This window comes from Bos taurus, chromosome 22, assembly GCF_002263795.3.
Source record: "Bos taurus isolate L1 Dominette 01449 registration number 42190680 breed Hereford chromosome 22, ARS-UCD2.0, whole genome shotgun sequence".
Taxonomy (NCBI): Eukaryota; Metazoa; Chordata; class Mammalia; order Artiodactyla; family Bovidae; genus Bos; species Bos taurus.
Genome location: NC_037349.1, coordinates 16,828,752 through 16,840,580, shown reverse-complemented (window position 1 = coordinate 16,840,580; position 11,829 = coordinate 16,828,752). Strand labels below are relative to the sequence as shown.

The 11,829-nt window shown below is 52.0% G+C and overlaps 1 protein-coding gene across 11 annotated transcripts; it reads left to right on the top strand.

Moving 5' to 3' along the window:
• Positions 1-85: 85 nt before the first annotated feature.
• Positions 86-11,648, top strand: IL17RC (interleukin 17 receptor C). Of its 11 annotated transcripts, none has more exons than NM_001434854.1 (19): positions 86-402; positions 674-695; positions 871-1,023; positions 1,298-1,372; positions 1,463-1,561; positions 2,210-2,321; positions 2,594-2,638; positions 4,161-4,300; positions 4,525-4,584; positions 6,328-6,382; positions 6,468-6,649; positions 6,744-6,794; positions 8,170-8,215; positions 8,356-8,477; positions 8,748-8,807; positions 9,334-9,382; positions 10,667-10,762; positions 10,868-10,906; positions 10,996-11,648. In NM_001434854.1, the coding sequence occupies exons 4-19, from the start codon at positions 1,319-1,321 to the stop codon at positions 11,622-11,624; spliced, it is 1,839 nt and encodes a 612-aa protein (NP_001421783.1). In that variant the 5' UTR covers positions 86-402; positions 674-695; positions 871-1,023; positions 1,298-1,318; the 3' UTR covers positions 11,625-11,648. The 11 variants fall into 11 exon arrangements, with proteins under 11 accessions (NP_001421783.1, NP_001421780.1, NP_001421782.1 ...); NM_001434851.1 differs by having other exon boundaries at positions 1,463-1,572; NM_001434853.1 differs by lacking the exon at positions 2,594-2,638 and having other exon boundaries at positions 1,463-1,572.
• Positions 11,649-11,829: the final 181 nt, after the last annotated feature.

Below are 11,829 nucleotides of genomic sequence, written 5' to 3'. Positions count from 1 at the left end.
GGGCTGCTGGCTCCCAAGTCTGGTGTTGGTGGGAGGGACCGGGCGGGGCGGGAACAGACGGCTGCCTGCCGGGAGCCAAAACGAAAGCATTGTGGCTGGGACTGGCCTGGAGTCTAGACTCCCGGGAGAGGCGAGCGTGAGCGGGCCAGCGCTGGGACCCCAAGGCTGAGGAGCGATTCCAGCCTCTCCTGCCCCGAGGCCCGCGGCTGAGTGGGAGCAGAGGTGTGGTGTCTGCCCCCCCTCGGGGGGGGGGGCAGGACAGGGCCTCAGGCCTGGGTGCTGCCTGGCACCTGGAAGATGCCTGTGCCCTGGTTCCTTCTGTCCTTGGCTCTGGGCCGGAACCCCGTGGTCCTCTCTCTGGAGAGGGTTGTGGGGCCTCAGGACACGGCTCGCTGCTCTCCGGTGAGTCTGGGGCCCCGGGCGGGCTGAGGAAGGCTCCGGGTTCGGTCTGGGGCTGTAGAGGCCCTAGCCTGGCTCCTGTCACTGCCATCCCTGTCAGAACCGCCCTGGCTGGTCTGTCGGGTGCTGATGGGGTAAGAGAAGAATGGGGAGGGGGCAAGAGCTAGATCTGAGTTCTTCTGGGAGGGACTCGAAAAAGGGAGAAAGAGTCGGCGGCCGAGGGAATGTTAGATCTGGAAGCATAAACTCTGACTTGTCTTTACCTCTCTCCCAGGGCCTGTCCTGCCATCTCTGGGGTGAGTAGCTCTACTTTTAGAGAGGAAAGATCTTCCTGGGTTGGCAGCAGGGAAGAGGGATGGGAGCTGTTCAGCCTAGGGAGAGCCCAAAGCTCCTTGGCCCTCTGGGGGTGTCAGGTGCAACCAGACTCTGGGTCTGAGCAGCTTCAGCACCTACCCCACCCTTCACATGCAGATGGTGACGTGCTCTGCCTGCCTGGAAGCCTCGTGTCTGCCCCAGGCCCCGTGCTGGTGCCCACACGCTTGCAGACAGAGCTGGTGCTGAGGTGCCACGAGGAGACTGACTGTGACCTCTGTGTGCGCGTGGCCGTCCACTTGGCCGTGCAGGGTGAGCCTATCATCCTGTGACTGGGCATTGGGTGCACGTGAGTGTGTCTGATGTGGACACAAGGACAGGATGGGAGGAGACTGTCAGGTAGCCCGGGGCATCCTCAGATTCTCCTGGAGACACTGGCCAGTGCACACCGCCCAAGTCAGCCTGGTCTCACTGCCCACCCCCCAGGCCCCAGGCCTGGCCTCTGCTTCCAAGCACCGAGCTTCCTGGAAGGAAGCTAAACCCAGAGCTGAGGCTGGACCTGTGCCTTGCTCTTGGGCCCTTCCAGGGTACTGGGAAGATCCTGAAGATGAAGAGAAGTTTAGAAGAGCAGCTGACCCAGAGCTTGAGGAGCCTAGGAACGGTGAGAAGAAGCTGGTCGACCCAGCTGTCCCTGCCCAGAGCTTTGCCCTCCCTCCTGGGCCTGACCGCCTCCCCGCCCTGTTGTTCACAGCCTCTCTCCAGGCCCACATCGTGCTCTCCTTCCAGGCCTACCCTACTGCCCACTGTGTCCTGCTGGAGGTGCAAGTGCCTGCTGCCCTCGTGCAGCCTGGTCAGTCTGTGGTATGCAAAATAATAATAACGCTAACCACTTCCTAAAGCTGAAATTCATGAAGTACTTTCATGTACATTATCTCTTTAAGTCCTAATCTCAGCAGGGCTGTGGGCAAGTCATTTCAGTCCTTTATGCTTCAGTTTGCTTGTCTGTAAAGTGGGAATAAGAGTAGCCCCACCTCGGGAATTCTCTGGCAGTCCAGTGGTTGGGACTTCCAGCTTTCACTGCTGAGGTTTGATCTCTGGTCAGGGATCTAATATCCCACAAGCCATGAGATGTGCCTCCCCCACCAAAAAAAAAAAAGAAAAGAAGAATAGTCCTATCTTATATGGCTGTTGTGAGAATTAAATGAGTTGATATATGTAAAATACCTGGTATAATGCCCAGCTCGGAAGAGCCTCAGAAAGTTTAATTTTTCTTTTGTAATCCCTTAACTGAGTGGGAGGGTGTTATCCCTTCACTGGCCCTGCTGCCACTCCTCCTGAGGGTGTGTATCTTAGAGTCCTTGAGGACATGTTCATGATGGAATTTGGGGGCATACAGTATAGTCATTGGTTTGGAATAGGGCAGAGGGTGAGTGGAGAGGGTCCATGGAGAGGATTCTGAGCCTTATACCACCAGCCTTCCGCCACCCTCTCCTCACAGGGCTCTGTAGTATTTGACTGTTTCGAGGCTGCCCTGGGGGCTGAGGTGCAAATCTGGTCCTACACTCAGCCCAGGTACCAGAAGGAACTCAATCTCACGCAGCAGCTCCCTGGTAAGTGACCCCAGAGCCTGAGGGGCCCCAAGTCTGGCCCCTTGTCTGTCTCCCCACTGGCAACTGCCCCTCTGCACTCACCCCCTTGCTTGTCCCAACTTCACTCAGTCACTCTCGCCCCCAGCCTCCCCAGGTGACATTGCTCCCCAGTGGGCACTGAAGTAGATATGGGTGATATTGAGGGGACAGGGAGTCTTCCCAGGGGTTGGTTTGCCCCCCTCCTTTCTTTGGCCCCTAACCCCACTGGAGGCTTTTCTGTGATCTCTCCCCAGACTGCAGGGGTCTGGAAGTCCAGGACAACATTCAGAGCTGCTGGGGTAGGAGCTAGGTCCAGTGAGGCTGGGAGGAGGGAGGGGCTTGTTCTGGAGTGGGAGGGGCCCTGGGAGTCAACTTCAGGCCTGGCTGCCACACCCCACAGGCTCACAGAGCTCATTGATTCATTTATCACACATGATCTACAGTAGTTCCTACTCTGTGCCAGGCATTCAAAGGTGAATTCTCACTCCTTAGAACAAATATTTGTTCATACCAGAGACAGCCAGAGGCCCAAAGCATGGTCAGGATTATGGTGTAACCCCTGTCCCGCCCCAATATATCAAAATAAAAATAGCTTTAAACCATAAAATAAGGGCTAAGGATCTCAAGGTTCTGATGATGTTTTTCACATAAACTATTTGGACTTTTGTTTCATTCCTTTAAAAAAAATACTTTATTTATCATGGTGTACCATACATACAGAAAACTGTAAAATGCACTAATTTTAATTCCAGTTCAATTAATTTTTACATATGTGTACACTTGTGTAACTACCAGCACATCAAGACAGAAACACCGTGGGCTTCTGAACTCTTATATTATTTCAACTTCATTTTCTGCTTAGTTTCTTAAACTTAAGCTTGATGCCTCTTTGGTAATTCATTTAAGACTGCTTAGCACCAGGGTTTTGATATACAGATACACATCACGGATTTCATGTCTTGATTCATTTAGTAGACCTTGATTCACTTAGTCATCAGATATTTACTGAGTAATTATTCTGCCCAAGGAATATCCCTAGGCACTGGAGATAAAACAATTAAAAAAAAAAATCCCTGCCCTCACAGAGCTAACATTCTAGCTGGGAGTCAGGGTCATAGTAGAGGTGACAGAGGACACTTCCACGTATTTCACGTGGAAGTGTGAAATACACAGTAAGTTAGATGGTAATTAATACTATAGAGAAAATTCAGGGAAGAGGGATATGGAGGTTGGGAGTGGCAGTGGTCAGTCAGCATAAGACCCAAAAGAGGCGAAGGAGGAGCCATATGCATATCTGAGGGGAGAGGGTTCCATATGGAGGGAAGCGCCAGTGCGAAGGGCCTGGGGCAGGAGCGTGCCTGGTATGTTTAAGTGTTAGTAAGGAGGACAGTGTCTGCAGCAGGTTAATTAAGGACATGAGTGCTAGGAAAGGAGATTGGAGAGGTCACAGCAGCCAGACAGGAAGTACTTGCAGGCACTGTAAGGACCCTGACTTTTACTGTGGGAGTGAGGTGGTGGGGGCGGGCATCAGAAGGTTCTGAGCAGAGGAGAATGCTTTTAGTGGTTACAGGGTACTGTCTGGCTGCAGAGGGAGAAGCAAGGAGAAGAGCCAGCTCCAGACCCCCTACTGGGGTCTACACGGGCTCCATCTTGGGATGCAGCCAAAGTTTGGTTCGTGATGGGAGACACAGGCTCTGCCCTCCAGGGGCCCCCTAGTCTAAGGGGTTTGAAGGAAACTCCAAAGGGCAGTGGGTGGGTATTACCCAGGCTTGGGTGTGCGGAAGAGGTGAGGGAAGACTGTCTGTCTGCATCCCCCTGCAGCCCTGCCCTGGCTCAACGTGTCTGCAGATGGCGAGGACGTGCGCCTGGTACTGGACGTCTCTGAGGAGCAGCGCTTCGGCCTCTCTCTGTACTGGAACCAGGTCCAGGGCCCTATAAAACCCTGGTGGCACAGTAACCTGGTGAGGCCTCCCCCTCCCCAAGTCCATTCTCACCACAGGCTGATGCCCATGCTAAAGTTGCAAGTGCCTTATCACAGGGGACCCTTGAAAAGGACACAGCCACCCACAGTCAAAGCAAGGATCATCGGTGGGGGAACAGCTACCCGCCTGGTGTCCTTAACTTTGGCCTGCAGCCTTCCTCCTACTCATCTTCTCCAGCTTCTCCCCTTCTACTTGTCCCACAGACTGGACCACAGACCATTACCTTGAACCACACGGACCTGGTCCCCTGCCTCTGTATTCAGGTAGGAGCAGAGTCCGGCCGGGGGCCCGGGGAAGGGGATCAGGGAATTGGTGAGAGGGTTGGTCCTCACCTGCCTGGTGGAATCTATGGCTCCTAGGGGCTGGCCCCCTTGACCTTTTCTGTCCTGTGTCTTCTCCTTGTGCATGCCCTGAACACTCTTCCTGCTCTTTGAAGGCTTCTGCCACTCCTCTAGTTCCCTCTCTGGGCTTCCCTGGAGAATAGAGCCTGTGTTGTGAACTCAGACTCATTTGAATCCTGATTCTTGCCATTTCCTAGCTCTGTGACCTTGAGCAATTCACTTCACCTCTCTGAGCTTGTTTCCTATAAGTAAAATGAGAATAACAGTACCAGCCTAAGAGGGCTATTACAAGGAAGTGTGCCACTTCCAGCTTATATATGCTATAATAATACATTCTCCCTCTGATTGTACATTTAATTGGTCATCAGGTCCCATGTTTTACTTCTGACATTAACGTGTCTCATTCTCACTACCTAAAATGCCCTCACTTCTTTTTCATATACCCTAATCCTTCCAGTTCAAATGTTACTTCTTTCCCAAAGCTTTTGTTCAAACTCCTGGCCTCTCCTATCTCCTCCAAATCTTCTTGCATTTCTGTCTTTTCTGTTCATTATTTATCATTTCTTTTGTTATTTGAGCACCTGTCTCTTCTTGCACAAGACAAATCCTCAATAAATGGAGTGCTTGATTTATTAATTTGTATACATGTTTTATTCTTACTACAACTGCGAATCTGTGATTTCCCTGAAGGCAAGGAAATAATAACTATTCACATTTAGTAATTTCCCTGGAGCTTTGCATAATGCTTGGCATCTAGTGGGTGCTAATCAAGTTTGTTAAGTTAATGAATGAATGAATGCGTGAAACTCTACTGCTTAGCACAGTGTTAGGACATGTAACAGACATTCATGAAATGTTTGCTGTCACATAAATGTTCTCATTGCCAAGCACAATGCCTACTACATAGTAGCTCTTAAAGGTTTGCTGAAGAAATTATTCTATTTCTCCTGTGCTTAGAACAAGGCTAAGCCAAGAATGGGTGCACTTAAAAGGTCTATTGGAAGAATAAATGGAGAATAGACGGATGTGTCCTTCACACTTAGCACAGTGCCTGGCAAGTAGTGTGTTCTCACAAAGTGATTGTGGATTTAATTGTCGAATGTCCCTATGCCTACCATAGTGCTAAGACACATGGTAGGTACTCATTAAAAATTTGTTAAGTGAAGATGTTGCCAGATGTTGGCATGGGGATTGCTGAAAGAATAAATGTGTGCAATTCTAGGACTTTGCAGAGAACAGGAAGACCATATGTTTGTAAAATACGTCCTCCCTCTATATTCAGTATCCTAGAGGGATTAGTTCCAGGACTTCTGTGGATACCGAAGTCTGTGATCCTCAAGTCCTTTATATGATATAAAATGGTGCAGTAGTTACATATAATTCACTCACATACTCCCATATACCTTAAATCATTTCCAGATTGTTTATAATACCTAATACAACCTAAATGCTATGTAAACAGTTTCCTGTAGACAAATTCAAGTTTTGCTTTTTGCAACTTTCTGGAATTTTCTCCCCAAATATTTCTGATCTGAGGATGAGGGACAGTGGATAAGGAGGGCCAAGGAGGGCTGACTGTTTGGGGCTGAATGAATGCACCCCCAGGGCTTTAAGCAGAGGGTTGGCTGGGTTGAACTGACCTGTGGAGCTCTCTTTCCTTTCTAGGTGTGGCCCCTGGAGCCCGACTCTGTCAGGACCAGCATCTGCCCCTTTAGGGAGGGTGAGTGAACAGGTCCTGCCAGGGCGGGAGCAGTGCGGGAGGGACCTGCTGGTGAGCAGTGCAGTGACCTGTCCTGTGCCTGCAGACCCCCGCGCACACCGAAACCTCTGGCGCGCTGCCCGATTGCAGCTGCTTCCCCCGCTGGAATGGCGGCTAGACGCGCCATGCTCGCTGCCCGCCGAGGCCACTCTGTGCTGGCAGCCACTGGATGGGGGCCCCTGCCTGTCGCTGGTCCCGCCGCTACCCCGAGAAAATGTTACTGTGAATGTAAGTGAAGTGGCAGGAGGTTCCTGGGGTTGGGGAAGGAAGGGGAGCCCAGGAGCCCACTTTCATGACCTCATGCATTACCCTCTTTCCACAGAAGGTTCTTGAGTTCCCCTTGCTGAAAGGCCACCCCAACGTCTGTGTCCAGGCAAGAAGGGGGCGCCAGAGAGCTGAGCTGGGGAAAGGACCTGCACGGACCCCCAGTCTTCTGGATCCACTTTATCCTTGGGTCCCTGGAGCAAAGTGGTTACCAACTTCCTCTTTAGGAGTTCCACTATTTACTTTAGCAGTGCATGGCATGCGAGCCTGGGCACTTCACCTGTCTGAATGTCAGTCTCCTCATGTATTTAATGGGGATGATAATAGTAACTACTTCACAGATGAAGATTAAATAAGTGCTTCACCTTGGTGACTGGCACAAACTAAATGTTCAGCAAACCTTAGCTGCTTTGATACTTGTTATAATTATCCCATTTCCCTACCTGGAGAAATGGGTTGCTTTACAACTTCAAAGGGTGGTTATAAAAATATTAATTCAAGATTTATTGAGCACCTACTATATGCCAAGCACTGTTTTAGGCTCTTGGGATAGCTGTGTCAGTGAATAAAACCAATAAATATTCCCACCTTTAGAGAACTTATGTTCTAATGGAAAAAGACAGACAATAGACATAATGAGTAAATTACATAGTCTGTTAAAATTGTGTATAATTGCTATAGAAAAAGATGGGGAAGGATAAAGGAGGGTTGTAGTTGCAATTTCAAGAGGGGCAGTCAGATGAGGCTTCTTTGAAAAGGTGGTTAGATGAGAAGGGAGTATATAAAGTGCTATCAGAAATGAAAAGAGTAGGGACTTCCCTGGCAGTCCAGTGGTTCAGACTTTGCCTTCCAGTGGAGGGGGTGCAAGTTTGATCCCTGGTTGGGGAGCTAAGATTCCACATGCCTTCCAGCTGAAAAGCCAAAACATAAAACAGAAGCAATATGGTAACATTCAATAAAGACTTTTAAAATAGTCCACATCAAAAACAAACTTTATTTTTTTAAAGAAATGAAAAGAGCTAATTTAGGCTGGGCTTCCCAGGTGGCTCAGTGGTAAAGAATCTGCCTACCAATGCAGGAGACATAGGTTTGATCTCTGGGTTAGGAACATCCCCTGGAGAAGGAAATAAACCCACTCCACTATTTTTGCCTGGGAAATCCTGTGGACAGAGGAGCCTGGTGGGCTACAGTCTATGGGATCACAAAAAGTTCAGACACAGTTTAGAGATTAAACAGGGAAGCAATTTAGGGCTGTCAGACCCTTTAGCACAGATAACCTCACGAGGCTGAGGCTGAGAAAGATGGAGTGATTCCTCATTAACCAGCCTTGAAGCTAGATCTGCCTAAGTTCAGGTCCAGAGTCCAGACCACCTCCTCCCCCAACCTGACAGGCCTCCCCCTTGTTGCTCCTTCCTTCTCTTCTGATTTTTCTGGCCTCAGCTTCTTTGTTCCTCATGTCTCTAACTCTGGCCTCTTTTGAGCAGGTGAGCACCTGGGAGAAGCTACAGCTACAAGAGTGCTTGTGGGCTGGTGAGTGGAACCTCAGGGGAGGCTGGGGCAAGGCCACTGCAATGGGGTGAGCCCAGGAAGTGCCAGCCCCTGGGGTGAAGGTCAGACATGGAGCAGGGTTGGGTTGGGTCTAACTCAGAGTGGGCTCTCACCCTTTCCAGACTCCCTGGGGCCTCGCAAGGATGACATGCTGCTGGTGGAGACACGAGGCCCCCAGGACAATAGTTCCCTCTGTGCCTTGGAACCCAGTGGCTGCACCCCACTGCTCAGCAGGGCATCCACGGTGAGGGATGGCGGGCCCTCCTCCATGTCCCTTTCCAGCTCCATCTCACACCTGACCTCAAATTTTCACTCTCTTCACATTCCCCTCCTTCAAGCCAAGCCCTGTGCTGGTCTCTGGAAATGTGGGGGTGACTTAGACTTGGACCTTGTTCTCAATGGCCTCTCAGAAGTCTCCCAGCCTCCCTCCCCAACTATCCCGCCCACCTGTAGCCTGGTGGGTCGCCTAGGTGTGGTGCCTCTAGGTGACAGCCCCCACTCCTTGGCTTGGCAGAGGGCAGCTCGCCTTGGAGAGCAGTTACTACAAGACGTGCAGTCGGGCCAGTGTCTACAGGTAAGTAGGTGGCAGGAGGGCCCTTCCCAATGCCAAAAGGCAAGGGGCTTCAAACCCTGTCTTAAACTTTTTCTACCTCTTACTGTGTCTAGCAGGAAAGAGTGAGAACCCTTCTGGGGCAGGGTCCTCCTCACTGTCCTCTAGCACCCATCCATCCATGTGCTTATTTTCTGTCCAGCCCAGGGGAACCTAAGGGTTGAGCCACTGTCCCCAAGTTGCTCACTGCTGGGTAAGAAACCAGCAAACAGATAACCACTGGATTAAGACAGTTGATAACCAATGTGTTAAGCTTTGGGTTCCAGGGGACATTCAAGTAAGGGTCTCTTCCTGTGGGCCAGTTCTGGCACCAGAAGGAAGGCACAGTCCAGAAAACAGGCACAGCATGGGCAAAGCAGAGCAGCTTGTGGCAACCTGCTGTGTGTAGAGGGAAATACGCATGGTCAAGGCTGCAAATTTGGGACTGGAACTTGGTGAGTGTGGAACACCAAGCTGGGGCCCTGGATTTGCTTTTGTTTGTATCTTACAGCTCTGGGACAATGACCTGGGAGCACTCTGGGCCTGCCCCATGGACAAGTGTGAGTATTACAAGAACTGCCCTTATCTGTACAGGGAGCTGGAATCTTGACAGGGACCATTCCCAGGGAAGCACACACAATGAATGGCCTTGTCCTTCCCTGGCTAAGATCAACCAGAGGGTAATTCCTTCATTAATTCACAAACTAATCTGGTGATCCCAGTATCACCAGAGACAAAATCCTTGTCCTCATGCCAGTGTCCAAAGCCCTGAATGCTTACAGAGGGGAGCTGATCTAGGTCAGGCGAGTTCAGGGGAAAGGTTGGAAGTGAACTCTGAAGGCTGAGCTAGATGAAAGGGGTGGGTAAAGATGCATTTTTGTGAAGACCCTGGGTGATTTTTTGAGGAACTCCAAGGTGGCCACTGTGATTGTGTTTTGAGAGGTAGACCTCTGTCATGAGATGAGGACATGAGGGCCATTGTAGGGCCTTGGGAACAAATGTAACCAATTTGGATTTTATATTAAGAATAGCAGGAACTTTTTGAAAGGCTATAATCAAATTTGCATTTAAAAAGATCTTGGGCCGCCCTGTGGTAATGAAAGTGAAAGTGAAAGTCAGTCAGTTGTATCCAACTCTTTGGGACCCCATGGACTGTATAGTCTATGGAATTCTGCAGCCAGAATACTGGAGTGGGTAGCCTTTCCCTTCTCCAGGGGATCTTCCCAACCCAGGATCAAACCCAGGTCTTCGCACTGCAGGTGAATTCTTTACCAGCTGAACCACAAGGGAAGCCCAAGAAGACTGGAGTGGGTAGCCCATCCCTTCTCCAGTGGATCTTCCCGACCCAGGAATCGAACTGGGGTCTCCTGCATTGCAGGTGGATTCTTTACCAACTGAGCTATGTGGTAGAGTTAGAGGCAAAAAAGAAAGAGGTCAGAGACACCAGATAGAAGGCTGCTGCAGTCATCCAAGAGAGTGAGGTCAAGAGTCTAGCAACCCTAGCCTTGGAGTGGGGGCAATAATCTTAGCTGACATCTTAGCACTTACTATGTCCCCTCAGCATTATGTTCAGTGCTTTATGTGGATCAATACATATAGTCCTCACAAGAATCCTATGAAGTAGATACCACTGTTACCTCAGTTTTACAGAGGTGAAAACTGAGGCAGAAGGTGAAGTCACTTACCAAGGTCACCCATGTAGATTGATCTGTGTTCATACCCTGTACTCTGACCCTATGAGCTCTGACTTTAGGCAACTCTCTTCATTTCTCTGAGCCTCAGTTTTTCTCCTTCGTGAAGTGGGGGTCTCTTAACAAGCCCATCTTCTCCCTTAATTCTCCTAGACATCCACCAGCGCTGGGCCCTGGTCTGGCTGGCCTGCTTACTCTTGGCCGCTGTGCTTTTCCTTCTCCTTCTTCTCAAAATGAGCCGTGTGAAAGGTGAGCGCTTCCCAGCTCCCCATTCCCCAGGGGCAGGACTGGAAGTTGGCCAGGAGAAAGCGGGGACCGGGCTGACCGGCTGCCTCCGCTCCTCTCCCCTCGCAGGGTGGCTGAGGCTCTTGAAGGAGAACATCCGCGCGGGGGGTGAGTGTGAGCAAGAGCGGGGCGGGGGGCCGCCCCCAGCGGCCCTCGGGCCAGCTCACGTCTCCCTCCCGCTCTGTTCTCTCCCGCAGCGGCCGCCCGGAGCCGCGCGGCTCTGCTCCTCTACTCCGCCGACGACGCGAGCTTCGAGCGCCTGGTGGGCGCCCTGGCCTCGGCGCTGTGCCAGCTGCCGCTGCGCGTGGCCGTGGACCTGTGGAGCCGTCGCGATCTGAGCGCGCAGGGAGCGCTGGCCTGGTTCCACGCGCAGCGGCGCCAGACCCTGCAGGAGGGCGGCGTGGTGGTCCTGCTCTTCTCGCCCGGGGCCGTGGCGCTGTGCCGCGAGTGGCTGCAGGATGCCACTTCGGCGCCCAGGGCGCACGACCCGCACGATGCCTTTGCCGCCTCGCTCAGCTGCGTGCTGCCGGACTTCTTGCAGGGCCGCGCGCCCGGCCGCTACGTCGGGGCCTACTTTGACAAACTACTGCCCGCGGACGCCGTGCCCGCCCTGTTCCGCAGCGTGCCAGTCTTCTCTTTGCCCTCACAGCTGCCCGACTTTCTGGGGACTTTGCAGGGATCCGCCGCCCCCCGCCCTCGGCGGCTCGCGGAGAGAGCGGAGCAAGTGTCCCGGGCCCTGCAGCCCGCCCTGGAGAGCTGTTTCCGGCCCCCGGGGGCCCCGGGGACAGGACGCGGGATGGGGCCTGAGGCAGGAGACAGAACTTGAATAAAGTCAGACCCTATTTTTCTACCCGTGTCTCCAGTGTGTCTCCTCAGCTACTGTCCGCCGAACTACCGCCAGTATCCGGTATCCCCGCGCCCCTTTAACTCCCGGACAGGTGCAGTCCGGAGACGTCTCTGGTTGGCTGGCATGGGGTGACGCAATGGCACATGGCCCACTGCCATTGGCTGTGGCGTGGGTTCCTCCCCTC

Coding starts and splice junctions, on each gene's coding strand:
- IL17RC (NM_001434851.1), top strand. CDS start 298: ATGCCTGTGCCCTGGTTCCTTCTGTCCTTGGCTCTGGGCCGGAACCCC. Junction 4,301..4,524: donor CCTGGTGGCACAGTAACCTG/GTGAGGCCTCCC, acceptor CTTGTCCCACAG/ACTGGACCACAGACCATTAC. Junction 8,216..8,355: donor ACAAGAGTGCTTGTGGGCTG/GTGAGTGGAACC, acceptor CACCCTTTCCAG/ACTCCCTGGGGCCTCGCAAG.